This window comes from Mus caroli, chromosome 17 (genome assembly GCF_900094665.2).
Source record: "Mus caroli chromosome 17, CAROLI_EIJ_v1.1, whole genome shotgun sequence".
NCBI classification, from domain to species: domain Eukaryota; kingdom Metazoa; phylum Chordata; class Mammalia; order Rodentia; family Muridae; genus Mus; species Mus caroli.
Window position 1 is genome coordinate 46199698 of NC_034586.1, and position 27648 is coordinate 46227345.

At 48.1% G+C, this 27648-nt stretch overlaps 1 protein-coding gene across 5 annotated transcripts in view; it reads right to left on the reverse strand.

Moving 5' to 3' along the window:
- Positions 1–27648, reverse strand: part of Daam2 (dishevelled associated activator of morphogenesis 2) — a 105280-nt gene that overhangs the window by 7664 nt on the left and 69968 nt on the right. For 3 of the 5 annotated variants that reach the window (XM_021186429.1, XM_021186431.2, XM_021186430.1), the window contains exons 6-20: positions 23697–24030; positions 22656–22766; positions 21896–21999; positions 20141–20207; positions 19082–19199; positions 16634–16772; positions 15228–15286; positions 14934–15118; positions 14148–14447; positions 10935–11042; positions 8658–8801; positions 7830–7936; positions 6140–6224; positions 3850–3956; positions 3563–3651 (exon numbers count right to left, since the gene is read on the reverse strand). In XM_021186429.1, the coding sequence (XP_021042088.1) occupies positions 3563–3651; positions 3850–3956; positions 6140–6224; positions 7830–7936; positions 8658–8801; positions 10935–11042; positions 14148–14447; positions 14934–15118; positions 15228–15286; positions 16634–16772; positions 19082–19199; positions 20141–20207; positions 21896–21999; positions 22656–22766; positions 23697–24030 (2057 nt within the window). The remainder of the gene's footprint in view (positions 1–3562; positions 3652–3849; positions 3957–6139; positions 6225–7829; positions 7937–8657; positions 8802–10934; positions 11043–14147; positions 14448–14933; positions 15119–15227; positions 15287–16633; positions 16773–19081; positions 19200–20140; positions 20208–21895; positions 22000–22655; positions 22767–23696; positions 24031–27648) is intronic. The other 2 variants (XM_029471082.1, XM_029471083.1) reach the window with 2 other exon arrangements.

The following is a 27648-nucleotide window of genomic DNA, read 5'->3' on the forward strand; positions in this document are numbered from 1 at the left end:
GTGTGTGTGTGTGTGTGTGTGTGTGTGTGCATGTGTGAGCATTCATATAGAGGCTGGAGACTGACATGAGGTGTGTCTTCTTCAATCACCCTCCACCTTGTTTTTGAGACATGTTCCTCAGTGAACATGAACCTTGCCCCTTTCGGCTAGGCTAGCCGGCCTGGGAGCCTTGGGAATCTGTCAATCAGCATCCACTGCACGGGGTTACAGGTGTGCCACCAAGCCCAGCTCTCAGGATTTGGAAATGTGAGTTCTGGAGTCAGGTCCCCATGCTTATACTGCAAGCCCTTTTCCAACTTGCCGTCTCCCCAGCTCCCCCAGCCCAGTCTTTTCAAAACTACAAACCAGAAGACGTAAACTGCCTTGTAGTGGAATCAAACACGGCACTGAAAACTGAATATCCACTCTCCACATGTAGCTCTAGGGAGAATTCAAACCCAGAATGCTCAGCTGTTGTACAGCATTAACCTCCAAGTCCCCCAAGACCACTGTCTTCAGTTTAGTGGTAGTTACTTGTGAATGACAGTCCCCACCGGGCTTATTGACTGTTGGGTGTTCCCACACAGGAGGGAGCAGGCAGGGTCCTGGAACTCCCATTCATGTATCCATCCACGCCCCCAGACACCTGTGTGTAATTGCTGCATGACCGTGAGGTCTGGGGGCCGGGTATGGGGACCTAGAGTATATAAACTGGAGAAGATTTGGGAAGGGGCTCCGTTTATACAGCCATGGGGAAGTCAGCATCCATACTGGGCAGATCTTCCAGTGGGACTGCTTTGCAGTCCCCTCACACTCCCAAGGGGGAGCTATTTGTCACTGGGGCCCTAGCAAATGCTAAGGCACACATTGCCTAGCTCAACAGCCCCCACCACCTTTAGGGGGGATGGATTCTTAAGGCATAAGCCAAAAAAAAAAAAAAAAAAAGCAATGGAAAAATCACTCATAAAACACCGTTCCAGTTATAGAAAATTCAAAATATCCAGACATCAAGCTATCTCTGAAGTGGAGCGAGAAAAGCTTCCCTTGGAGGGTGACATTACTTGAATGTTTGGAAGGGGGATATAAAGAAGGGCTGGAGCCAGGTGAAGGCGGTGCACGCCTTTAATCCGCCCACGCATTTGGGAGGCAGAGGCAGGAGAATCTCTGTGGGTTTGATGCCAGCTTGGCCTAAATAGTAAGTTTGAGGATGGTCAGGCTATGTAGAGAGATCCCAGATAAGGGTCAGGGGAGGGGGCTTGGCTGATGAATGGCTCAGCCATTAACGGTGAAATCTCACAAGCAAAGGATGGGAAGGGAAACACATACAGAGCCTGAGCACATTCAGTTTCTTGACCTGAGTTGATTACACGGACAGGAAGGGGAGAGACTTATGAATCGCCCAGAATGAACAGCTGTAGTCTGTGTGTGTGTGCCATATTTCAATAAAAAGTTCATTTTCCAAAAAAAAAAAGTAAATAAAACCTACTTGCAAAAATCCTCTGCAATTTTACACGGCTGGGGATAGTTTTTCTAAGGTTGATGAGCTGTTTGAAAAATCTACAAAGGGATAGCCTTTAAAAAAATGCTAAAAATGTTGGCAAAACAGAAAATGATAAGAGTTGAGAGGAAATCAGGAGATGAGAAAACTCCCATCTGCAGATCTGACATTTCAGACGTTCGCGAGAATAATGCGTGCATGAATGCATTCATAAAGATATTACACTTGCCGGCACATTCACCCAGGCTATATTTAGTGCATCTACTTGTAATGAGAATTGGTGATTTTGGTGTGCTCAGCATTGAATGTATTCATAGGGAGAATATATTCAAAGGGGAATTGGGAAATTTGTCAAACCCGGTACACCACATTGAAGCAACTTCCCCCGGAGCCCCATCTGGGGGACGAGAGGTGGGTGTCAATAGCTCAGCACCCAGCTGAGGTGGGCTCTGCCTTAGCTACTTCAGGAATACTTCTGAGAGACCTAGAAGCTCAACTCCTGACATGGCTTATGTGTGTACGCCTTCAGGCACCGCTCCCTAGCCCTTCAAGGACAGCAGCCATCCCTAGTGGACGGATGTCTTTTGGATCTCAGCTATAGAAGTTTGATATCCCCTAAATATGTTGTTCTCTCCAGCATGTCTTTCTCCGTGCAACTTGATATTAAAGAGACACTTTATGGCCCATCCTGGCTGAGTCTTAGAGTTTAGGTACTTGCTCCTTCGAGCAATGAACAGTCTAAGATGAAACCTTTCCAGTGCCTAAGCTACTCTGGTTCCATAGTTCCAAATGGCCACCACACACATTTGCTTGACTTAAGATGCATAATTAGTGAACCACCCACACACTAGCCTGAATGCTTGCAGCAAAAAGAGGGTATAGATGATAATAAGGCCTTGCCCACCACCGGGGCAAGAAGATACCACAGAGATCTATTCTTTATTACAATCTGCAGGTCCCTTGCTGCAGGCATATGTGTGTACATACCAAACACTGCTTCCTTTATCTCTACAAACTCCTACTGCAGAAATCCCAAGGCAGCCTTTGAGAAAGCCCCAGCCTGCTCTTTGAACTAGGCATCTCCAAGAATGTCCAACAGGGGGCGCTTATGTCCTGCTATGCCCCAGCAGGCGCCTATGTTCTGCTATGCACTTAGCCTGACACCCTGAGCCTCCCAGACGGTCTCTTGTTTTGTTTGTTTGTTTGTTTGGTTGTTGTGTTTTGTTCTGCCCTGTAAGTCTTGTCCTTACTGCAAGTGAGTCCCCAATCAGTTTCTCCTGCTTCTGCCTTGCTAGGTGCACATATCTGTCTACCATCCTGCCCTCCAGTGTTCCTACCACTTCCTGAGCCCTGCTCCTCTGTTGTCCCCTCAGGCAGCCCCAAGGATATGCTCTCTGACACAGTGAGTGACTAGGGGGCAGGAGGAAGGGTATCAATTGGAAAGACAGCAAACATCTACACTGCTACAGCATTCCTCAAGGATCTCAGAAATGGCAATGGTGATAGAGGAGGTCTGTATCCCCCAGACACTTCTAGGGACCTTCCGATGAGCTCACATTTAAGCAGACATGCCAGTTGAGTTTGTGAACCCAGTGCTTCTTAAGTAGGACAGAATGGATGACTCTGGGCATGCCAGGCCCCAAGAAGGATGCTGGCTACATTCCTATTTACTTACACACACACACACACACACACACACACACACACACACACACCCCTCTGGAGAGCCAATCCCAAGGCAGAGGAAAGCATCATGCGATTGGCATGTAAGCCAACCTGGACAAGAACATTTCTCTATAATAATTATAGTTCCAAGCTGGTGGTGTGCACACTCCTATAGTCCCATCCCTTGGAAAGCAGAGGCAGGAAGATTAGGAGTTCAAGGTCAGCCTCAGCTACCTAGTAAGCTGGAAGCCTAGATCCCATGAAACCCTGATGAAAAATCTAAATGTCATAGTTTTACATGTTACACTTGATTTGGGCACCTCTCTGGGGTCAGGGGAAGGCAGGTGTTTCCCTCTGCCCCATCGATCAATCCCCAGATACGTCCTCTCTCCAGGTGTGCACTGCAGGCTCCAGCCCTACCTTCTACTTTGGGCTTGGCCTCAGCCAGTCGTTCCTGGAACTTCTTCTTGAAGAACAGGGCCTGTAGCCGTTGCTGGTAATGGTCGATCCTGTGGACAGGGTGGGCAAAGTCGCAGGTGAACCCATGGCTCCAAGGTAGCCCCAGATTTTTCTTGGGCTATTCTTCCCTCCCTTTCCTTGGCCAGAGCTGCTGCCTAAATCCCATTTCTCCTGCTATACCTGGTGCCCTACTGTCAAAGCTGGGCCCTGAACCCCCTCTTACCTGTCGTGCCCCATTCCCAACTGACCTGCTCATTTCATAGAGGAAGCGATCTGCACGCGCCATCCTCTCAATCTCATGTTTGTGCTCTTCTAGGAGATCAATGTCGCTCTTCTCGGGAATGAACTTGAGAAGCTGCAAAGAGCGGGCGTGAGTCATACGGGAAGCAGATGGATGCACAGTCCATTCAACATAGAGACGTTCCTGCACTGCCTCTGCTCAGTATGAGGAGGGGCCTGCTGAGGCAGGAGGATTCAGGGCCAGCCTGGGCTACATACCAATTTTTGAGGGTAGCTTAGGTTACATAACAAGTTGAAGGCCAGCCTCATCTATATACCAACTTCCAGGTAAGCTTGAGTTACCTAGCAAATTGAGGCCAACCTGCTCTACCCATCAGTTTGGAGGTCAGCCTGGCTACATAGTGAGCTTGGGTATTTTTACCCAAAGCTTGGGTATGTAAATGCAGGTTTGTGCAGTGCCTGTGGGGAACAGAAGAGGGGATCAGAATTACAGAGGTTTGTGAGCCTCCAAGTGGGTGCTGGAAGCTAAACCCTGGTCATCTATAAGAGCAGCCTGTGCCTTACCCCCTGAGTCATTGTTGGAAAGTATCCCTCTAGAGTTCACACACAGGAACCTCCCAATTCACATGTTAATGGCATCTAGCAGGAATGCCTTTGGGGGATAATCCGGATTAGATGAGGGTACAAGAGTGAGACCCCAGCAATGACATTAGTGGCCCAATAAGAGCAAGAGGTGCATCTGTTCTGTCTCCTGCTGTGATGCCCTCTACCATGCTTTGGTATAGTCTAAGACCTCACAAGGCCCAAGCAGACCCAGCACAGTGCTTTTGGCCTTCCCAGCCTCCAGAGCCATGAGCCAAGTCAACTCTTATTTATAGATTTCCTGGTCTCAGGTATTTTGTCATAGCCACAGAACATCACTATGTCCAATTCCCATCTTTACACTCAACATAACCTTTAAGATTCACGCATGCTGTATACACTGGTTTGTCTTTATTTCCTGCTTAGTAGTATCCCACAGAAGGGATGTACCACAGTCAGTTTATCCACTTCCCTATTAATGATCAGTTGTGTTGCTCACCCTCTGGGAGGTTTAATAAATCAAGTGACTATAATTGTGTCTGTGTATGTCTTTTAATATTTATAGTGGCCTCTCGTCAGTATGTACCTAAGTGTGAGATTCCTGGGTAACAGGGCAGACACATGCTTAGCCTTAATATGCATGCCCAATGGCTCTGTAAAGTAAGATGAATGGCAACTCCAGTTCTGCTACTCCTTTATCAGCATGTGGCTGTTGGTCTTTAATTTTAGCTAACAGATGGGAGTGTGGCACTCCTCTACTGTGGTTGGCTGTTTGTCTGGTGACTCCTGACACTGGGACCTTCCAGGTGCTCACAGGCTGCCAGACACTGTCTTCCATAAAGCGATGGTTCAAAACTTCAGCAACTGCTTCTTTCACTAGTTTCTCACTGATCTGTAGCATTCCTTACCAGGAACACACACCATTTGTTATATGTCCTCTTGGAAAATGCTATCTACACTTTGCCTGGCTATCCCCTGAGGAAAAAAGTAACATATTCTCTGATTGACACTGGCTCTTTTTCTTCATTTTTTATATTTTCAAATTTATTTTAATTTATGTGTATGGGTGTTTTGTCAGCATGTATGCCAGTCCATGTGTGTGCCTGGTGCCCACAGAGGTAGAAAGAGGGAGTTTGATCTCCTGAAGTTGGCATTATAAGTGATTGTGAGCCAGCATACGGATACCAGGAAATGAACCTGGGTCCGATACAGGCATCGAGTGCTCCTAGCTGCTGAGCCATCCTCCCTCCAGTAGCCCAGCTCATCTCTTGAGATGGAGTCTCATGAAGCCTAGGCTGGCCTCAAGCCCCAGTGTGGCATTGTAGATGTGCACCACCACACTCAGTTTCTGTGGACCTCCAGGACTCTGCGCATGCTTGACAACTGTGCTCTTCATTTTAATCAAGTTCAGTTGGCAGCGTGCGTGTTTGCTACTTGCTGGGTCTTTCTTAAAGGACACCATCAATGATTAACGTGAAGAATGGATGAGGAAATGACCATTGCCACCCCGACTCTTCCTTGAGACCTTGCTGGGACCACGAAGTTCTCTGGTGGTCTGTTCTGTAGGAAAGGCTAGTCCAGGAGAGTTTCTAGAAACCTCCTCAGTGCCTTCAGATCTAAGTCTTCAACCCCACGGCTTCAGCCTTTCCGGGATGGGGAAGAAAGCGGCATGGCTGCCCCCAGGTTGGCAGCCTCCCCTCCCCTGAGGGTCCTCACCTGCTCCAGCATGTCCTTAGCGAGGTCTTCTTGTTCATCCATCCGCAAGATGGCCTGCCGTATTTCATCATTAGAAAGCTTCAACCTACAACAAATCCACCTTGAGCAGTCTGGCCTGGCCCTCAGGACGGCCCCTGGGGTTTCTTTCTATACAGTATGGCCTCATCTTCTCCTCTCCAGCCCTCACTTTGAACCTGCTCTCCCACCTCCTCTACAAAGCCGTCCCAGGCCAACTTCATAATAGAGTCTAATTTTAATAAAGAGGAAATATGATTCACTCCATATATCCAATAATGAATGTTACAGTTCTCATCGAAGCCTGAGTCCCTGTTGCTTTGCTTGGGCTTCCTCGGAACTGATGAGACACGGGAGATTAAGACAGACAGGCAGAGGCATTCTGACAGTCTTATTTTCCTCCTCCACCCCTCTCTCCTGCCTCAGATGTGTTCAGCATCTCCATGGGAGGACAGAACAGGGGGCAGCAGAACTCTCCATCTCTGACAGTACCCAGTTCCCATCCAGCTCCCACTAGCCTTCCAGGATTCCCCCCCCCCTCCGCTCATCCACCTACATAGCTGTTCTCCACCCCTCCAGGTACACAACCACTGAGGACTCTAGGGAACCAGTCACCCCCACCCCCACCTCCACCCCCACCCCCACTCAACTCAATGGAAGAAACTCAGGCCAAGGGACTTGTGGGAGGGCAAAGGGGGCAGATGTCCCAGAGGAGGCCGTAGGCGGCACTAAGAATAGAGCTTGGGGCGGTGCCCTTGACCCTGCCTGGGGGAGGCCCCCACACAGAAGCTGTGCTGTTAACACAGATACTGTTTGTTTGTTCCTAAGCCCAGGGAAATGCTTGCAGGCTGAGATCATGCGGCTCCCAGGCCTAAGCACAGTGGGTCCTCCGTGGGCTTAGGGCAGCTCCGCTGGCTGGCAGATGCTTATGGGAGCTTCATGGCCAGGGCTGTTTCCTGTCTGCAGAGCCTAATGCCGCTGCTTAACATGGGTTTGCGGGCCAGAGGTCTAGATCCGCACCCACCCCTCTCTCCTCCAGGGGATGTCAGAGAGCCAGCATCACCCACCCTGTTCCTCTGCCACCTTTCCCCAGGCCTGCAGCTCAGTGTCTACATTTGTTGTTCGGCAGTGCTCAGAATTAGCCCAGGGCTTGGTGCACGCTGGGCAGGCAGTCACACAAGCACTGCCACCGAATTATCCACATCCTAGCCCCTCCACTACCCATTTTGGGCTTTTTGGGAGGGTCCCTGTACTGGCTATTTTTGTGTCAACTTGACACAGCTGGAGTTATCACAGAGAAAGGAGCTTCAGTTGAGGAAATGCCTCCATGAGACCCAACTGTAAGGCATTTTCTCAATTAGTGATCAAGGGGGAAAGGCCCCTTGTGGGTGGGACCATCCCTGGGCTGGTAGTCTTGGGTTCTATAAGAGAGCAGGCTGAGCAAGCCAGGGGAGGCAAGCCAGTAAAGAACATCCCTCCATGGCCTCTGCATCAGCTCCTGCTCCCTGACCTGTCTGAGTTCCAGTCCTGACTTCCTTTGGTGATGAACAGCAGCATGGAAGTGTAAGCCGAATAAACCCTTTCCTCCCCAACTTGCTTCTTGGTCATGATGTTTGTGCAGGAATAGAAACCCTGACTAAGACAGTCCCTTTCCCTGCTACAGGTAAGCACCTACTTGGAGAGAAGAATGATACAGTTCTGGGCCCTCCGGCCATCGATGACTGACAGCTCTTTAACCTTGCGGGAGGTTATGTAGATGTCCTCTGTGGAGCCCAGTTCTTTCTGCAAATGATGAGTTACAAAGGGAACCACTGAGGTTGATGCCCCACTCTTCATGCCCACCACCCAGACCCACCCTTCTTTCAATGTGGGGATGCCCCTAACCCAGTGGACGTAAAGAAAGAGAAAGAGAAGATGTGAGAGGCAAGGTGTTTAACCACCAACTCTTAAGAGAGGATGTAGGACCACTCTGGGCTAGAAAAGATGGAGGGTCGTGAAGTGTCCTTCTTCTTAGAGCTCAGCCTCTCTTGGAAAGCCAGGAAAGGAGCTGTCCAAATGGAAGCCATAATTAATCTCTATGGCTTCAGGCAATATGGTTTGCTTTAGCAGACATCTATACCCACCCAGAGCCTCCCCAAGGGTGAGTTGATTCAAGCCCTCATAAGGCCATGGTTTCTAACTCCTGGAGACCTCCAGCCTATCTCAGTGTGGCAGGACTAGAGGGTTTTACAAGGCCATATGGAAAAAACAGAGGCAGAATCCATAGTGAATTCACTTCTGGGATACCAGTAGGTAGACATCAAAGATTCCCAAACCTCCTTCTGTTGGAACCCCCTGGTCAGAGATGCAGGAGCCTTTCTAGCACACAGCTAGGGACTTCCCCAGAGCACATGTTCCAAGGCACACAACTCCAGGGTCAGCCAGGCACGCCATTGTCTTTGTGGATTTTTCCCTCTGGAGTTGTGCAGTGCCCAACATGTGTAGTCATGCTGGCAAGCCTTGCCTTGGCACCTGTAGCTGATACCATAGACCTAGAAGCCTTCTCACTTCTGTGGGCACTCGCCTCCACAGCTGGCAGAGGTCTGCTCGCCGCCCCTCCGTCTCTCACATTTCCTCTCTCTCTGTGGGGCCCCTCCTGCATGCAAGCCTACATGGATGAGTGATAAAGGCTGAAGACCGTGCAGGCAAGCCTTCTCTCATGGACCCAGTTCTGGGCTACAGCCCAGGACAGTGGGTAAGAGACAGAATGTTCAGAGCCCCAAGAGTGACTCACCTGCTGAGAATCATATTAGTTATCAGCTCCTAGGCAGGCAGCAGCCACAGCCATCAGAGAATTAAACATGCACAATGTTAGTCAATAGGCAGGGGACTCGAGAACATCAAGACAAATGTGGGCTTCCTTGGTAACTGTTCTGTCCTCTGTGTCCCCAGGAACAGGAGACAGGAACCCGGAAAGAGCTGTGGACAGCAGCTCAGGGCAGACATGCATCCACAGAACCCAAAGAAACAAACACCAGGCATACTGCCACTTGGGAACCAGGGAGGCACCCAGTTGGGCCAAGTAGCCCCCAAACATGAGAACTGGGACCCTGATCTTTGGCCAGTAGTTCTACCTTTGCCTCTGCTGAGAACCTGCTGAGTGGACAGAGGGTGTTCCTCTACCCAGGTGAACTCTGTGTCAGCACATGAACTTGAATCAGAAGCCTGTGATGGTCCCCATCTTTGGGTCAGGAAAAGCAGATGACCTTGAATTTGCTCTTTTCCTTGCCTATCTGATGTCTAAGAGGACCGGGAAGCATAGCTTGTCCTGAGTCTTTCTTCCTGACACTGATGGAGTTGAAGCCATGGGCTCAGATCCTACCTAGAACATAGAGGACTCAGGACCCTTCTCTGCTCCATGGATCAAAGCCTGGGGCCCTAAGACACAGAGAGGTAGCCAGCAGGTAAATTTGGCTTTTGGCATTACTCCAGTTTGACTTTAGTTCTAGATGCTGATGTGAGCAAGGTCCAGGTGAGCTGTGAGGGGTGGGACCAGCAGCAGGAAGCAGGAGGATCAGAGGATTTTAAGACAGACTCACTTCTCAGTAAGCTGGGAGGCCTTAAGCCCCATATGGATTCTTTCCTACATGTCTCCCATCCCAGCTCAGGGCCTTGGAGTCTGGAAAGGCCAGTCCAAAAGCCCAGATAATGACTCACAAGTGAAGGGAAGACATGGGCTTGCCCAACCCTGTCCTGCTCAGGACACAGGTGTTCACATAATTCTTCCCAGCTTCTGCAGCCTTGACTGCTGCCCATGACCAGGCCAGCTTAACCACAGCATGAGCTAAAATGCTGCTTGGAATTAAGAGCAGAGGATCAGATGTCACAGGCACCCACATTTTTAAATCAAATAAATAATCAGTTATTTTCTCTGGAACCTCAAGACAGGGCTAGAGTGTCAACTCCACACTGCTTCTTTGGCTGGGCCCTACATGACCTTGGCCCTGATGGCCTCATGAAGAGTCATCTCCAGGTCTGGACTTGGTAAAAAGCAGAGTAGGAGACTCTCTGCAGACCTCTTGAAGGCAGGCCTCAGCAACTAGTCACCAACCAGAGCGCAGGACCCCTGAGTATACCAGAAGTCCTTAAAGCTGGAGTCCTGGGACAAGCAGAGATGAAGAAACGAGCATGCAAACCTTAGAAGACATGCAGAGAAAGCAAGGGGCACAGAGCCCCTGATGCTCATCACCAATTGGATCTGTGGAAGGCCCCCAGGCATGACAGCTGTATTCAGGTTCCAGGGCCCCACACATCTTCAAAGCCACTCAGTATTCGAAGGTGAGGGCTGACAATCAGTACCCCTGGTGGTCCCTACAAGTGCTTGTCACTTTAGACCTGTATGTGGCTGAAAAACAACCCCCAACCCTTCCATTCTCTGTGGCTGGAAAAACTGGCCATCACATGCCAGAGACTCAACAGAGCAGAGCAGGGCCTTCCAGGCCCCAGCCCCAGTCTTGATCCCATGAAGTAGTACAAAGCAGCATCCATCTTCTTCCCTATAGTCTTAACATCTGTGTAGGAAGGTGTGTGTGTGTGTGTGTGTGTGTGTGTGTGTCTGTGTGTGTGTGTGTGTGTGTGTGTCTGTGTGTGTGTCTGTGTGTGTCTGTGTGTGTACCTGTGTCTGTGTCTCTGTGTATGTGTGTGAGCATGTACATGCAAATGTGTGTGCACCTGTGCACACATGTGTGCAAGTCAAGATATGAAAGTCAATATCTAAGAGACCAGAGGGTACAAATCTTACCTGGTGCCTCTGATATGCCGAGAACATTTTTTCAAAGTCTTCCAGGTCCAGAATCCGAAATACCTGCGAGTCATCAATTTCATTCCACACGGTGCCAGAAACACGCTCCTGAGATTCAGAGTAAGGAGAAGGATGGTGGTTGGCCTGGCTCTTCTGTGACAGAGCCACCAAGATTTCCCTAACACCACTAATCCCCAAAGGCACATGTTTCAGTGGCCAATGTCTCAGACTTCCAGAAAGGAGTCCAATAACACCACCCCTCTCCAACATCCCTCTTCCACAATACTCTTGGTAGAGACAGAAGACACCTTGTCATCTCTCCCTTTCATGTGAGGCCACATTGAAGTATCTGAGAAATCACTGCAAGGGCTGGAGAGTTGGGGCACCTATTCAACCAAAGGCAATACTCTGAGAGCACCCTGCAGGCCTGTTCTCTGATGGAGTCCCTGAAAGCATTGCAGCTCACATATATGTGGGATAGTCTGGGACTGTGCATAGACTACATTTCCTGGATCTGAGATGGTCCTTTTCTTTCCCAAGACCTTGTTCCTACTTTTCTCAGTTTCCAGAAAGAGGACATGTGCCAAACTCTGGGACATGCTGGCCCCATGTAGTAACTCTGCTCAGATCAGCAAAACCTATCTCAAGTTCCTGCCGGTCAGAGCCAGGGAAGGTATTTCCATCTTTAATGTTTGCAATGGGCCTATAAGTTTACAGTTTCCAGCTCTCAGTTGAGGTACCATCCCATTTTGTTTGTTTGTTTCTTTTTGGAGAACCCTTGTGCTAGGGCCAATAGAAGCCCAAACTGCACCAGTAATCATGTAACAGTGTGTTGATGATCCAGAGGATGGGAGTGCAGAGGGCAAACAGAGAATAGGAGAGCACTCCTCATTATGCAGCCCCACCTCCAAGAATCCTCTTCTCATCTAGAACATTAGTCTTTGGAACTAAAATCACCCAGTCACCTACTTGCATCTGTCTAGAGGCCAGCAGACAACCTCCCTCACACCCCTTCCTACCTCTCCTCTTCAGAGTTGAGAGTGTACCTTTCACTCACTTCTGTTTTCTTAAACTCTGAAAATGGGAGGCTAGGCCAGAGTCAAGAGGGAGGAGACATTCCTGTGGCCTTCCGAGGGCCAGGGACCCTCATGTGGAATGCTGGGCTAGGAAGCTCACAGCAGCAAGGGATATAGGCAACTGGCCAAAGCCAACACAGACAGATTCTTTTCGTGGTGGAAACAACCACTGTGTGTGTGTGTGTGTGTGTGTGTGTGTGTGTGTGTGTGTCCTCATGTGCAAGTGCATTCAGGAGCACACATGTAGGATAGAGGAAGAGACTAGAAAAAGAAAAAGAAACTGGACTTCTGAAAAGGAAGGTCTGAGGCAGAGATAGAGGAAGGGATAGGAACTGAGTCAAGAAGGCAGGGGGAGGAGCTAACTGAAGCAATGGGGCAATCCAGGGACCTAGTGTCTCCTATACAGGGTTTGGGGTAGGGAGGCCCATGAGATTAAAGCTCCCAGTCCTTTGTATTCTTGTGGAGGTCAGAGCAAAGATAGAATGGCTCAAACACTTGGGTATCCAAAATGGCAGACGAGTCACCCCAGTCTTCACTGCTTCCCAAACACAGCTTGTCTCCCACATCTGTGGAGCCTTTCATTCCTTTGTGGAAGCATCCCAGGGCCCAGACCTTTCTCATAATCACCACATCGTAACTTTCATTATATTTCCCTAGTATATCCATCTAAATGCTCCAATTTAATTTTTCCAACACTCTTGTCATCTCTAACCGAGGTTCCTGGGACATGACAATATCATAGAAGCTATTGATTATCTTGTCTGTATTTTCTTGTTCTTGTTGTTGCTTCTGTGTGTATGTGATGTGCATGATGTGTGTTCACTGGTCATTTGTGCACTACAGCATGTGCCTGTGACGGTCAGAGGACAACTGTGTAGAGTCGGTTCTCTCCCTCTCCCTTCACATTAGTTTCTGGGACTGAACCCATGTCTCTGGGCTTGCACAGCAAGCTCTTCACTGGCTGAAACATCCCACCACTCTATTTTCTCAATCCCTGCCACATCCTATAATTTTAATATATTTATGGGGGTATGTATATATGTACATGGGTGTGGATGCACATATACGGAGGCATGCCTGCACGTGTATGTGTGTATGGTGAGTGTGTAGATTAGGTCACCTGCAGGTGGCGTTCCTCAGGAACTGTTCACCTTTATAAGGACAGTGTCTCTCACTGTCCCGGAACTCAGGTAGGCTAGGCTGGCTGGACAGAGAGCCTCGGGCATTCTCCTGCCTCTGCCTCTTCAGAGTTGGGATCAAGCCCCAAGCTATCATGTCCAGTACTACTACTTATACTTCCTCCTCCTCCTCTTCTCCTCCTTCATCTTCGCCTTCTCTTTTTCTTTCTCTTTCCGTTCTTCTTCCTCTTCCTCCCCTTCCCCTCTTCTTTTTCATGAGTGCTAGGGATTAAGCTCAGGTCCCCAGGCTTGCATGACAAGTACTTTTCCAACCTGAGTTATCTACTTAGTCCTTCACATTCCATTAAAATTATTTTTATATTTTTTGTGGGGGATGCACACATGCCACTACACATATGTGTCAAGGTCAGAAGTCAACTTTCAGGAGTCTGTCCTCTCCTTCTACCTCTGGGCTCCATGGGTTCAAGTCAGGTTGCCAGGCTTAGCAGCAAGCACCTTTATGCACTGAGCCATCTCACCTGGCCCTAACTTACTACATTAAAACACACACACACACACACACACACACACACACACACACACACACACACTACAAGTTGCAAGTATAAATTAACATCTTTTGCTTTCCATACAGCTTCTGGCTTGGGGTCGTGGGATGGTGGTTGCCTGCTCATGTGTTTCTGGCCTGTGGCTTTCTCACTGCCCATCACAAAGCAGCATGCATAGGTAGAGCTGCTGCCTCGAGAAGTTCAGCGTCTCATGCTTACTGTTGCCCATTGAGCCATCTCCCTAATGTCTGCTTCTCAACTCACCCTCAGCACACATAGGTTCATTGGCAAGTGGCTTTGACAAGCATCTCTCCCAGTGTTGGTGTCCTCGGTGGGAACAGTGAGCCACCTAACTCCAGCAAAGCCCTCTCAGCACCCATCACACACCCCCATCCCAATGCCTGACCCAAAGGCGAATCAAGATGCTTTGTGCAAAGAACATTGACTTACCTCATTCAGCTTGACCCAATTGAAGGACTTCAGTGGGTGCGAAGGCTGGGGAATGCGCTTTTTCCTGAGTGGGGCTTCATTGCTGGAGAAGGGGTCATGAGATGGGGGTGGGCCTGAGCTGAAGCAGGGTGGGGCACCTGGGGGGATGGGAGGCCCTCCGGGAGGGAGGGGTGGTGCGGGTGGGGGTGGGCAGCTATCAAAGGGGAGAGGTGGTGGGGGTGGAGGCAGATCATTGGTTGTCCTGGAGGAAGACAAGGTGAGTGGACCTCCTGGGGGAGGTGGGGAGGACACCGGGCCGGTCTGTGGGAAGACAAAGAAAGGCAGGATAGTACATCTGAGCTAACGGAGTCTCCACATTACCCTCTTTTCTCTCTCTGCAACCAACACACAAGCTCATGCATGCACTCAAAACATCAATGTGAAGCATCAGGAGGAGGAATTTGGCAGGGCAGGATCCTCACTGCACAAAGACATCCAGCCAAAAGGAAGGGACAGAAATTCTATCTGCTTCTCTTGTGCAAGACACACTTCTGGGAACAGTATCATCCAGAGGAAGTTGGTTTTGTTTGTTTGTTTGTTTGTTTTTTGCTTTTCTAATTTGTTAGCATAATGGGCTCACCCATGTGGACTAAAGAGTCACTATGGTTGTGGCCCAAGATTGTCCTTTTTCTTCTCCCCAATCTGGGGGTTCTTGTCTTCTCCCCCACACCTCCTCTTCCCACTCAGACCTGATACTCAATGGGCTGGCTGAACTATCTAAATGGGGTGGGGGTGATGCCCGCGTACTGAGCTCTCATTATGTCGGGCTACCAGCTCTGCCACTTGTCCCCTAGCTTGGCGCAGCTCCTGAGACTCGCGGGCCAGTTTGTCCTTCATCTTGTTGAGCGTCCGCATCATCTCCTCCTTCTCCAGTGTCTTCGTCTCACATTCCCGCTCTTTTCTCTCCAGCCGGCTCACGAGTTCCATGTGTTCTGGAGGGAAACGGGCCCGTAGAGAAAGTGAGAGGGGAGAACTGGAGTCCCAGGCAGGATGGTGGGCACGGGGAGTGGGAGCATAGCTGCTTTAGGCAGACCCTCTCACCTTTCCGAAACTTCTCTGCCTGGTCCCTCCACTGCTTCACCTCATTCTCATTGATGAGCCTGTTGAGGAGAGGAGGGACCACATGACTTTGACAGTCACCTCACCTCTTCGTGGAAGACAAGCATTTCTATTCCCCTGAGGAAGACCCTGATTTCTGATCTGTCCAGGCATTGGCTTTTCCAAGTGGTTCCTTGGGGGGTAGACAGAGTTTTGATTATGTTCCCTGATTGGGGAGGGATGCAGGGTAGACTGGGTTCTACCAGGCAAATGCAGTGTGGCTGTGCAAAGACCCATGGGCACCCCTAGGGTTTGCTGGCACAGGAGCCTGTCTGAGAGAAGCAGGTGCCAGTTGGAGCCCTAGTGGGTGAGCTGGGCTGATGTCATTTTTCTATGAAATCCAGGGGTCCAATTAGGAGATAACTGGAAACAACAAACTGTAGGTTGCTGTGTTCTGCACTGCCAGGGAAGCAAGAGTTGATAGGAGGACCAAAAGTAGTGACACAGCCAGATGGGAGTGGGGAACCTCTTGCATGGTACATGAATTGTGTTCTATAGAGAAAGGCTCTTAGCAGAGAACTCTAGAAGATTCCCACGCACTCATGTGCAGAAAGAGAGCAGGAAGCCTTTTATTGCATAGCCTGAGTTAAGACCTTTCCCCCGCCTCCTTCCTGCCTCCTGTCCCCAGCTACATCTTGAAGGGTGTCAGGAATGTGTGTTAGCTAGTAAATCTGGGACACAGAAAGGGTCAGAAGAGTGTGAAACAGAAACAAGAAGAGAAAAGCCAGTCATACCACACACATGCACAGGCGTGCACACATGCATATATACACACATGCATATGCTCATATACATAGATTTCCCCCACCCCACCCCACCCCCCACCCCATTTCTATTCTGACCTCTGGAGCCTCAGAGGAGAGATGTTAAGACTAAACTCTGAGACATTTAAGGCTGTGTTATACTTGGATCAGCCTTCTCATTTACAGTAGCTTAAAATGATCTTAAAGACTTCTGCAACCCAAGAAGATATCGTGCACACGATATATGCACATCCACTCCAAAACAAAAAGGAAAGACAGAAAGAAAGAAAAGAAAACAAAATAATTCTCAACTCAAACTGGAGGACTGGGATGGCACATGAGCTGTAGTCTACTGGCCAGCGCTCTGTGTAAACACCCTTGGCACTCCACACCCCCCCCCAGCAGCCTCCCCCCACCCCATTACTTTGGTCTGGTATTTTGCCACAGAAACAAGCAAAGTTGCTAACTCAGCCGCCACACTGGAGCAGGCTTTTGTATACTATGAACAGAGTTTCTGAACACTGACACAGTGTTGAAGAGGGAACTGAAGTTTTGCTGGGAGAATCCAGAGTGGGTAAAGATGGCAGAGGCCAGGCACAAACTCACATGTTAACGATGTTCTTGACATTAAAGTTTTCCAGTGGGGCCAGGTCAGGGTCCATCCCTCGCTCATCCTGGAGGACAATCTGTTGAAGGATGCGGTCCAGGAGCTGCCACTGCTGGAAGTAGCCACCATTCCGCTTGTCTGAGGGACAGAAGACATGCATCTACCCTGAGTTCTGGAACTCTTGGGGTCCATTTTCTGGTATGGCTGCCTAAGCTCAGGTCAGCTCCCTTTACCTCTCTCAGAGAGCTAGCTCCTGGTCTGGTGGAAAAGACAGTGCTGCTTCCGATCATGGAGACTCACAATCTAGTCTACTCCTCATTATCTCTGCGGCTGGCTTTCCATGGCCTGGTAAACCCTCCTAACATTTTTCTACACCATGAAATGCTCCTGTTTCCTACTGAGGCTGGGCATATTGTGCCTAGGGCATGTGAATGGCTTTTTTTACTGTCTGTATAAAACACCTGATTGAAAATACTACGTGATGAATCATGGAGTCTCCAGGAAAAACTTGATTATCTTCATTTTCACTTTACAGGGAAAAAAAAAAAAGAATGACAACTGGTTTCCAGGTTTGTACTGAGGCCAACAAGTTGAGTTCAGAAGGGCTGAGCAGAACCCAGGGAGGCTTCCTCGTAGAGATGGCCTTCAACTATGAAGGTCTCATTGATCACAGTCTACCCGGGTGTGCACTTCCTTTTAAGAGATAGCTGTTACCTCTCCTTCCCTGGTTGCTTCATCTTTAATGGCCACTAGGAAAAATTACTTTAATCTTAACATCAAATTCTGCCTATAAGCTAGACAGTTGTGTCTTCAAAGCCCGATTTAGAGACAGAAGATGCCGGGGGGGGGGTGTCGTTCACATTGCTTATAGACCACCAAACAGGGAGCCACTTGGGAGCAGAAGAAATCAGAGTCTAGCACCATCTGTGAAGATCTGGGATGAGTTTTGGATTTAAAAAGAAAAGTAAGTGTGTGTGTGTGTGTGTGTGTGTGTGTGTGTGTCTTCAGAGGCCAGAAGAAGTTTGTCAGATCTTCTGGAGCCAGAGTTACAAGTATCTGTGAGACACCCAACATGTGTTCTGGAAACCTGAACTCAGAAGAGGAGTGAATGCCTTTAATCGCTGAGCCATTGTCCAGCTTCCAGGCCAAGTTTAAAGACCTGTGGCTTCCTGGTACAACTCGGCATGTTGGGCCCCCTCTCTACTCTACCAACACTGTGCTGCCAACATGTCCACTTCCTGCTCCACAGGAGCGCAGTAAGGACCTGATCACACAGCTCCATGTTTCATCTAAAGCCTGACCCCAAACCATGAAAAAACAATGTCTCTGTGTGAAGAACTTACTCTGAAGCAACAGCATACAGGTTGTCCCAAGGTTTGGCAACAATGTGCTAAGAACCTCCCATCAGACAGTGCCCCCGAGGTAGAACGAGATAAGTTGTGGTTGTCACCAACACCATTATCACCGAGACTTTGGTGATCCTGATTAGGCTGATCGTTACAGAGGACCAAACAAATTTTCAAGATGTTCTATTTTTGGAAAGCTAAAGTAGCAAACACTGAGTGCAGCTGAGGCTCATTTCCAATTATATTATGGGCAACGATGAGTAATTTTGAGTAATCTATTCTGCTCCCAAAAACACATGGATTTGAGAACTCAGCCACCTGCTCACAAGATGCCATTTGCTGTCCATAAAGAAGTCGGGAGTCAGCAAGAATGATAAGATGTATAAAACAAAGCCAACCATGAGGCTGGGGAGACGACTCAGGCTAGTAAAGTGCTGGCCACACAATCACTAGGACCAAGCTCTGTTCCTAATATCTAGTGTGAAGGGGCTGGGGGCACAGAGACAGGAGGATCCCTGAGGCCCACAGGCTAGCCAGCCTAACAGAATCTGTGGTCTCCGGGTTCAGTGAGAGAGACCCTATCTCAAAAACTATAGAACATACCTGATATTGACTTCTGGCACACACACACACACACACACACACACACACACACACACACACACANCACACACACACACACACACACACACACACACACACACACACACACAAACACAAACACCAACACACATGCATACACAACCACACCATAGTCAAAACAAACAAAGCAACGTAAGCATCACATATCTGTTCTCTTCCTCTAAGCATGAAACTTCCTTTTGCAAATGGACCTGCCATCAACAGATCACAGAAGATGCATTTCGGTCATGATTGAACATCTGCTTGTCGAACTACGCAGCTGGAGTTGCCTCTAACCATTTTCTTAACTCCACCCTCAGAGAGGCAGGAGGCAACCCAATGATGGAGGAGCTCAAGTCCCTGGGCCTGCCCTCACAAAGGCAAACACAGAAGGAACTGTGTCAGACTCACAGGCTCGCATGGACCTGGTGGCCCAAGACTGAAGCTTAGAGAGAGTGATGGCAAGAACTGGGTACTCACAGGGCATCTGCAGGCAGTGGTGCAGGACAGAGAGCAGGCAGGGATAGGCTTCCGTGTGCTTCAGCTTCTTGTGGATCAGCTCAAACATCTGGGAGGCACTTTTTGTGTCAATGTGGACCTAGGGGAGTTTATACCACAGTGAGAGGGGGAGCCAGACAGCAGAGTTGGAAAAAAAATCAAAGGCCAGAAGATGCCATTTTGATCTTCCCAGCCCTATCCATCTTTCCTGACTATCACCCAGGAGCAAAAGAAGAAAGACAGATGAAATCAGAGGGAAGAGTTAGTAATTATACAAATAAATTTCTCCAGCTCAGCACCACTGGCATCTTGTGGCAGATAGTTCTTTGGTGGGGGTAGGGTGGGGTGGAGCATTCCATCCATGTCTTGAAGAATGTTTAGTGATATCCATAGCCCTACACCCTAGATGCCAAAGGTATCCTCCCACTTCCCTCCCCAAGTTGTGACATGCAAAACATGTCCACTCTTAACTAGTGCCCCATGGATAATACACCCGCCCCCCACCCCTGCTAGGAATAGCTGATCCACACTTAGGGAAGGAAGCAGGCATAGATGCTTCAAAATAGCTGGTGGCCTGTAGTAGCTCAGGCTTTGAGAACATGTAGTGGGTGATGCTTATTGTCTGCAAGTCCTGCCCCCAAAGAGGCTATTGTTTAGATGAGATTGTTTGATATAACATGTAAGCAATGAAGATGTGTGTATTCAGAACTGCTCAGATGGAATGGATAGAAAGGGGCAACCTGGGAAATTTTAGGGAGGCAGGGAAAAACCAGCCCAGGGAAAGAATCTGAGACTCAGCATGTCCACATGCTGGCCGTCTTACTTTGTGACTTTTGGTTTCCTGGGAGCAGGTGACCAGGTATTGCTTATGAGATGAGGCTCTAAGAGCCAGCACACCATCAGAGTTCCTTCAGAAATAGGACCTGGCCACTGGGGACCACTGGGGATCCAGCAGCACTGGACTGACCTTAAGCATAGACTCTGGAGCAATGGTTGTGCCCTGGACCCCATACAACTGTCCCACCCCCACAGGCACCTCACCATGTCAAACCTCCTGGCTAGCTCCAGGTCATCCTCATTCCGGACCATCTCAAAGAAGTCTAAATGCCTAGAAAGATAGGGAGGGCAGATATGGGTGCTGAGAAAGTGATATGAAAGCTAGAGCAGCCCTGGTAGATGGTTCCAACCCCTTCACTGTCCCCTTAGGATCTGAAAGCTTTGTTTAGGTGAGGCGAAGGCAAGACCAGAAGAGGCTATGCAGTGTATGCCAACCCCCCTCTCCTTGATAAGATTTCATGGGCTGCCTTTAGGGTGGTCACACCAAGGTCCAGCCACCACAGATCCTATTTCTCCACTTGGACATCTTTGACCTGTTAAGCACAGTTGTCCCTTGGGGGTGGAAAGATGCTTTGTTTACGGTTCCAGGTTATTAGTAATGTCCTTAATTACTCATCAACATCCCTTAGCCCAACCACGATGGGTCAAGTATGCAATCCCAGCACTCAGAAGGCTAAGGGAGAAAAGTATCATGAAGTTGAGACCAGCCTGAGCTATCTATGGAGATCCAAGCTCGTCTGGACGGTAGTGTAAAACTCTGTCTCAAAAATGCAGAAGCTTCAACCCTTAACTGTGTCAAGCCAAAAACATTTTTAGGCACTGCTAGGTGCCTCCTGGAGGATAAAACTATCCATTTTCAAGGACTACTGTCTTCCCAATATTACCATATTATCTGCAACTTAGTTCTCAAAGCTAATCTCTCCTTTATTTTCCTTAGGAACACTGCCCCCTTTCTATATTAAAACAATTGTTTTTCTTTTTCTCCTTCTCCCTCATCTCTCTCTCACTCTCTCTCTCTCTCTCTCTCTCTCTCTCTCTCTCTCTCTCTCTCTCTCTCTGTGTGTGTGTGTGTGTATGTGTATGTATATGAGTATGTATATGTGTTGTATGTATGTATGTATTTGTGTGTGTGTGTGTGTGTGCACGCGCGCGCGTGTGCGCATGTGTGCTCGTGTGTGATATATATCTGTGCTTTATGCACATTTGGAGACTAAGGGAGAATATTGTCTGGGTGTCCCTTCTATCTCTCTACCTTTTCCCTTTAAACCAGGTCTCTCATTAAGCTTGGAGCAAAACTGATGGTAGCCAGAAAACCCTAGCAATCTTTCTGTCTCCCTCTCCCACAGTGTTGGTGTTTCAGCCTGGCAGCCATAGTTGGCTTTTTCCATGGGTCCTGGGGATCTGAACTCAGCTCCTCGTGCTTGCACAGCAGGTAAGAACTCTGACCTACTGAGTTATCTCCCCAGCCTTGCACGCTCTTTTCTTAAAACTCATTGTAATAAAGGGCTTGCACCAGTGAGATGGAGTCAACATGGCTCACACATAGGAATGTGATCATGGATTTTGATCAGCAGGGAATTTACAGCATCCACTTGGGGTGGGGAAAATCTCTGTAGAACTGGATATTTAGCATTTCTGCCCCCTCAAAACTAAGAGTGTCAGCTGTGCTCTCCCAGACCAGGTTGAAACCAAAGGACACCTGCTCCCACACCACACACCTATTCCTAGATGTCCCAGAGGCAAGACTATCTTGGTTGAGAACCAGGTTCACGTGTCGGTAATGTCAGGGCTGAGATAAGCAGGCCCACAAGGGTTCACCTGCCATGTACAGTGCTGACTGTAAGATTAGGATGGGTATGGTCCCCAGGAGAAGAAGAGCCTTTTCTAAGGTCCTAGCCACCCCACCAAGAGGGGCTGCCATCCCAGGTTTGTGGTAGGTCTGTATAGCTGAGGTCTTACTTGTCCAGAATGGCATTCTCGTGTTGCCGGAGTTTATCAATCACTGGCTGAATCCCCAGCATCAGGAACTCATACCGGAGATGCAGGCGGAATTCCAGGTTATCCTGAGGGTCACCAAGGGAGGACCAGACTCAGTGGCTCATCTTATGTCCAAGAGAAACACCCATAGACCCTGTCAGCATCCAACTCAGCCATGGTCCCATATCACGTTCTGTAGCAAACTCATTGAGAAACATGCCCAGAGACTGCCTCTGACCTCCCTATTTCTCTGAAGCAAACCTGTCTGAAATAAACCCCTGGTCAGTCTCCCGCTTCACTCCAGTCCAGAGAAAGGAAAAGGAGAAACCATTAATTGTTTTCTTGGCCTCTTCTGTCCTCATTGGGGATTTGTGCCCAACTCACAATGCACCATGCTACTGCTGAAGGAAACTGTCCAGAGCCTTCTCAGACTCAGAATCAAAAGGAACAGTGTGGGGAGCAAAGCCAGAATCAGTCCTCAACACCACATTGAACAGTCACTGCTAGATGGACTTGGGTCCAAGGAAGGCTGGATCCCTGGTGGAGTCAGGTAGAACTCCTACAAGCCATCCTTCCATGGCCACAAGAGAAGGACATAAGGAATTCTAAAGGTATCTGAAGATGATATGTCAGCAGTGGTCATGCCAACCAGATGCTTCTGTCCTTCTCTCTGTCACTTGCCTAGAAAGCTCTCAAACTCACATACTACCCAACGTCCAAGAGTAAAAGGAAGGGGACTCACCTCCCCAGCGCCAGCATTGAGGACAGCATTGATGAAGGACATGATGGCTGTCTTCAGGTTTACCTCATCCCGGTAGCGGCCTAAACTTCGATCCAGTTCATTCAGCAAAGTCTAATAGGAAGACAGGAATGGTTGGGGAAGGGTCTCTGGATACTCACAGAGAAGTCTCTTCCCCTCTTCTACTGTCCTTCCTTCCAGCCACCTAGGAAGCCTCTCTCTGACTGATCGTGCCTCCCCAGCTCTACCCCATATCTCACCTCTGACTCTCCTCAGCTCAGTCCCAGGGCTTGGCTTCCACTGCTGCTCTCTGACTCTACACCAGCTGTTGACAGTCCGTGGCCATTCCTGCCCAGTTCCCCAACCTCATGGATGCTATTTTTAGTCTCTGCATCTTTTGCAAAGAGCCAGGGGCCACTTTCTGCACAGGCTCACTGCTCATTTGCAGATGTGGGATGCCAGACCAACAGCTTGACTCATAAAACACAGAGTTTGCAATGTCAGGTCAACTACTGAAGCTTGATACCAGGCATCGAGCTAAGACACTTTAAACATGCGCCAGTAGGCACATGTGGATTCTTCAGTGAGGTCAGACAAAAGAACAGGGCTTAGCATGGCCTGCATTCCCAGGGCTGATCCCAGTGTCCACAAATTTGGCATTCACCCAGGCCTAAAGTATTGACTCCCCCAGTTGTACTCAGTTCAACAATTCTTGTCTGGGTCCCTATCGCGATTTCAGAGAGTCGGAGCCACAAAAACATGAAGCAAAAACAGTATCTTAGCCTCAGGGACCCACAGTCTAGTGAAGAGGACAAATCTGTTTTGAAAGCCAGACCACAACCCTGAACATACAATTTCTTAGGTCTCTCGTGGGAAGACTTCTGGGTCCTAGCTCTTTCTTCCTTCTGTGAGTGGACAGGGCAGTTTGCCAGGTGTCCCTTTCTTCCAGTTTCCTTTACATGGTTCCCAGTCTCTCTTGTCTTTACCCTGTGCCATCCCATCCCTCCCCTAGTTGATATCCTAACCTGTCAACCCATTGCCCACCTGGAAACGAGTGCGCTCGGCTGCATACACCTGATAGTGTAGCATGGCCTGTAGAACCTTCTTGTGGCCTCCAGGTACAAGGCACACTGCACCCAGGATCTCCAGCACCGCAACTTTAGTCTTGCTGTTCTCTGTGCGCAGGCTCTGAGCGATAATGCTGATGGCCTCAGGTTGTGCCAGGACATGTGCCCGGCCCTGAGAGTTGTTCATCAGAGCCTTGATGCAGCCAATGAGAGATGTGTGGATGCGGCTTTCACAGGTGGTGTGGTCCATGCCCCGGAGGAAATTCAGCAGACAGGTCAGGCCTTCCAGTTCGATGAAGCGGGTCACAAACCTAAGCCAGAGCCCAAAAGGAGTTTTCTGGTTTTGAATTCCATACACAGTTTACAAATAACAAGGACCCAGTATATGCACCATTTACCATGTTCCACTCACAGAAGCCTCTTGGCTCATTTATGTAGTTTATTTATGTATCCCAACTCTTAACCTTGCAGAGGACTTACATTTTTAAAATTCTTTTAAAAAACGTATTTATGTCTCTGTCTCTCTCTGTCTCTCTGACTATCTCTGTCTCTGTCTCTGTCTCTGTCTCTGTCTCTGTCTCTGTCTCTGTCTCTCTCTCTCTCTCTCTCTCTCTGTGTGTGTGTGTGTGTGTGTGTGTACATACCTGTATGTGCAGGACCCGAGAGGCTACAAGAGGCATTAAATCCCTGGAGTTGGAATTAAAGGCAGTTGGGAGTCACCCAGTTTTGGTGCTGGGAACAGAACTCGGGTCCTCTGGAAGAGCAGGAAATGCCCTTAACTGCTGACTAATCTCTCTAGTCGCAGACATTTGAGAGCACTGCACAAAGGTCCCTGTGCCCACAGATCTCCAGGAACACCAGGAATATCAAGCACACAGGATAGTCCTCTCAAAGGAATGGGCATAAAACCTGTTCTTCCTTCCAGAATGCTGGGAATTGGGGGTGATTAAACAGCCTGGTGATTGACACTGTTGGGTCAGGCCATATCAAGATCCTACAATCAGGACTGGAGGTGGAGAGTAATCTAAATGAGCCTTACGGTCAGGGGTTCCCAAAGCTCTCACAGTCAGGAACAGATCTACCAAATAGTCTACATGACCAGAGGTGGCTAATAGGCCAAATGACTTCTACATTATCTTTATGACCAAGACCGGGGAGGATCCTTACCTAGGCCCCTAAGCTCATATAGGTAGCCTTGCTTTAAAACTCACCTTCTTAGAAGAAATGACATGTGCCCTGAGTTTAATTTCTATGTAATTATACTTCCATGGGCACTGGTTATTGTATTACAACAAAAATCTCCACCCCCACCCCACCCCCCAAAATATAGTGTGTTTAAATTTGTTGGGAATAAAGTGTCTGGCATCAGACTTTCTTGAAGTTTTGATAAAGGTTGACAAAGTCAATTTGAACCGAATTATTATTTTTGTCTCTTTAAGGTTCATTTCCCTGCCTGCCTACATTGGCATTTTATTTGTATTTTATTTTGGTGTGTGTGTGTGTGTGTGTGTGTGTGTGTGTGTGTGTGTGTGTGTGCATGTGGAGGTAAGATGTTAATGTCAGGTGTCTCCCACTGTTGATCTCTACCCTATTTCCAGAGACAGAGTCTCTCAGTCAATTTGGACCTAGCCAATTAAGTTAGCTCAGCTGGCCAACAAGCTCCAGGTTATCATTTATCTCTGCCTCTCAGCACTGGGACTTCAGATGGATGGCTTTTAAATGGGTACTGGAGATCTGAACCCAGGTTCTCATGCTTGTCCAGTCAGAACTTTACCCACTGAGCCATTTCCTTCGGCCCTGTTATTTGCATTTGAAATACTATGGTAGTATATCCCCCAAAGACTTGTTTATTTCAAGTTTGATCCCAATTGCTAAAGCTGGTATTGGAGATTCTATAAACTTTAGGAGATGAGGGTTGGTTGGAAGAAGTATATCACTGGGGCTGTGCTTCAGAAGGGTATACAATGTCCCTGCTTCCTCCCCCACTCTTTCTCCCTGTCCACTGAGAGCAGAATGGTCTCTGCCACACACTCCCACCACCATGGAGTTTTCCTCACCAAGGACCAAAACCAAAGCCCACTAACCATAGACTTGAACTCTCTGAAAGTCCTTTCCCCTTCAGTATGTCTCAGTGACATAAAGATAATTTACATACTAAATGTACATATCTACATATCACTGATTGTCATTTGCATAGCTAAGAAGGGAGGGGAATAGATGAAAAGAACTTATGATCGGTATGGTGGGTCAACCTGAAGACTCATTGCTAATCAGACCAGGCACTGAGAGAATTATTGACAGGAGACAAGAAAACAGTTCAGCATGGAAGAGCCATTGAAACTCAGAGTCCAGGGACCAAAGCTGGAACGCACCCTTTCAGGAGACCCTGTGGAAAACAGCAGTTATCTCGATACTTAGCATTACAACCATTTAGCCCAGGTACTCTTATCCTGGAATCTATGCTTCCATAAAGATCCACTGAGAAGCACTCAGGGTCCAAAGACATCTATGGCAAAAGGGAATTACGCTTTCATCTTGGATAACCTCTAACTGAAAATTAGCATTCTGTCAATGACAAATGTGGGCGACCAACCACAGAACCCTTAGCTGAATCAGAGAATGTGCCACCTAAATAAATCACCACTATTTTCATATCAAATTATAGCTGTTGTAGATATCTCAAAAATATCATTTTCACACATCGGTACTTCAGGATTATAATGCTTATCATCCCCACTGCCAGCTCTCACCGTTCAAGCATTAAAAAGCACATTTATTGCTATCTGCTGCATTTTTTAATATTTGTGAGCCTATTTTAATTGAATTGGCTTATTCTTCAACTCTGTTTGTTTGTCTCTTTTATGGTGTTATTTAAAATCATTACTTTCAGGAAGCATGATTTTCGCTTTTATCTGGGTCTGTGTGAGCGACATCTTTGGCAACACATTAAAGAAAAAAAAATCGTAGAGACCTTAATTTAGTAGCATAATTAATGATCTGAGAAAATGATCGTGAATTGAGTTCAGAACCAGTATTTACAATTAATATGTAAATGTATTCCAGTGAATTTGATGTTGTATAAATATCAACAGAATATGCTTTCAATTTAATTTAACAATAAGTGTGTTTATTTGCCCTCTACTTTCTTGCTTTCCTGTATTCCACAAAATTTCTACATTGATGTCATGATTCTTGAAATCAGAATTCTGCTGAGGAGAATTAAAATAAGCTTTTGTTATCTACTATTATATATTATCTTTACCATGTGCCATGGGCATAAACTCAAGCCCATACTTAATAGAAAGAACATTATGTAAGAGCAAAATGTAGAAAATAATTGGGTAATTAGTGGTGTATACCAAATATTGTTTTGAATATCATTTATTTAATCACAAGTCTATAATATTTAAAATGCAATCAAAGATAGGTCTAATAACTCATTTGCAAGATTGCTGAGGATTTCACAGTAGGCTTTATGCAATCTTAGATGCCACTTCAGGCACGGCACTGGGAAGAGACAAAAGCAAGGGACTCTTGTGGCTCTTGGCTGCCATTGCACTCTCCACTGTGGTCTAGGAAGGAGGAGACGCATTCCTGTGGCCTTTGGGACACCCATTCATCCTCTTTCCTTCCTGCCTGGCTCCTACTCCAGATGGCTAGAGCACACCTGTAGACTCCATATCGCCTCCTAGTGTGTGGAGGACTTCTCAACCCATGATCTCCTTCCTTGCTGAGCTGTCACTCCGCCCACCCTGTCTCAGAAAGTCCTTTATTATACACCACCTGCCCACAAGTCCTCTTTCCACTGCCTCAGGACCCAAGGCTTGTCCATCTCCCTTCCCGTCCACAGTCTTCCAGCAACCAGCAAGAGAAATGGGAACCACCAAGCAAAGAAGAGAAGTGTAGACTCTTAAGGAATTCTGCAAGAT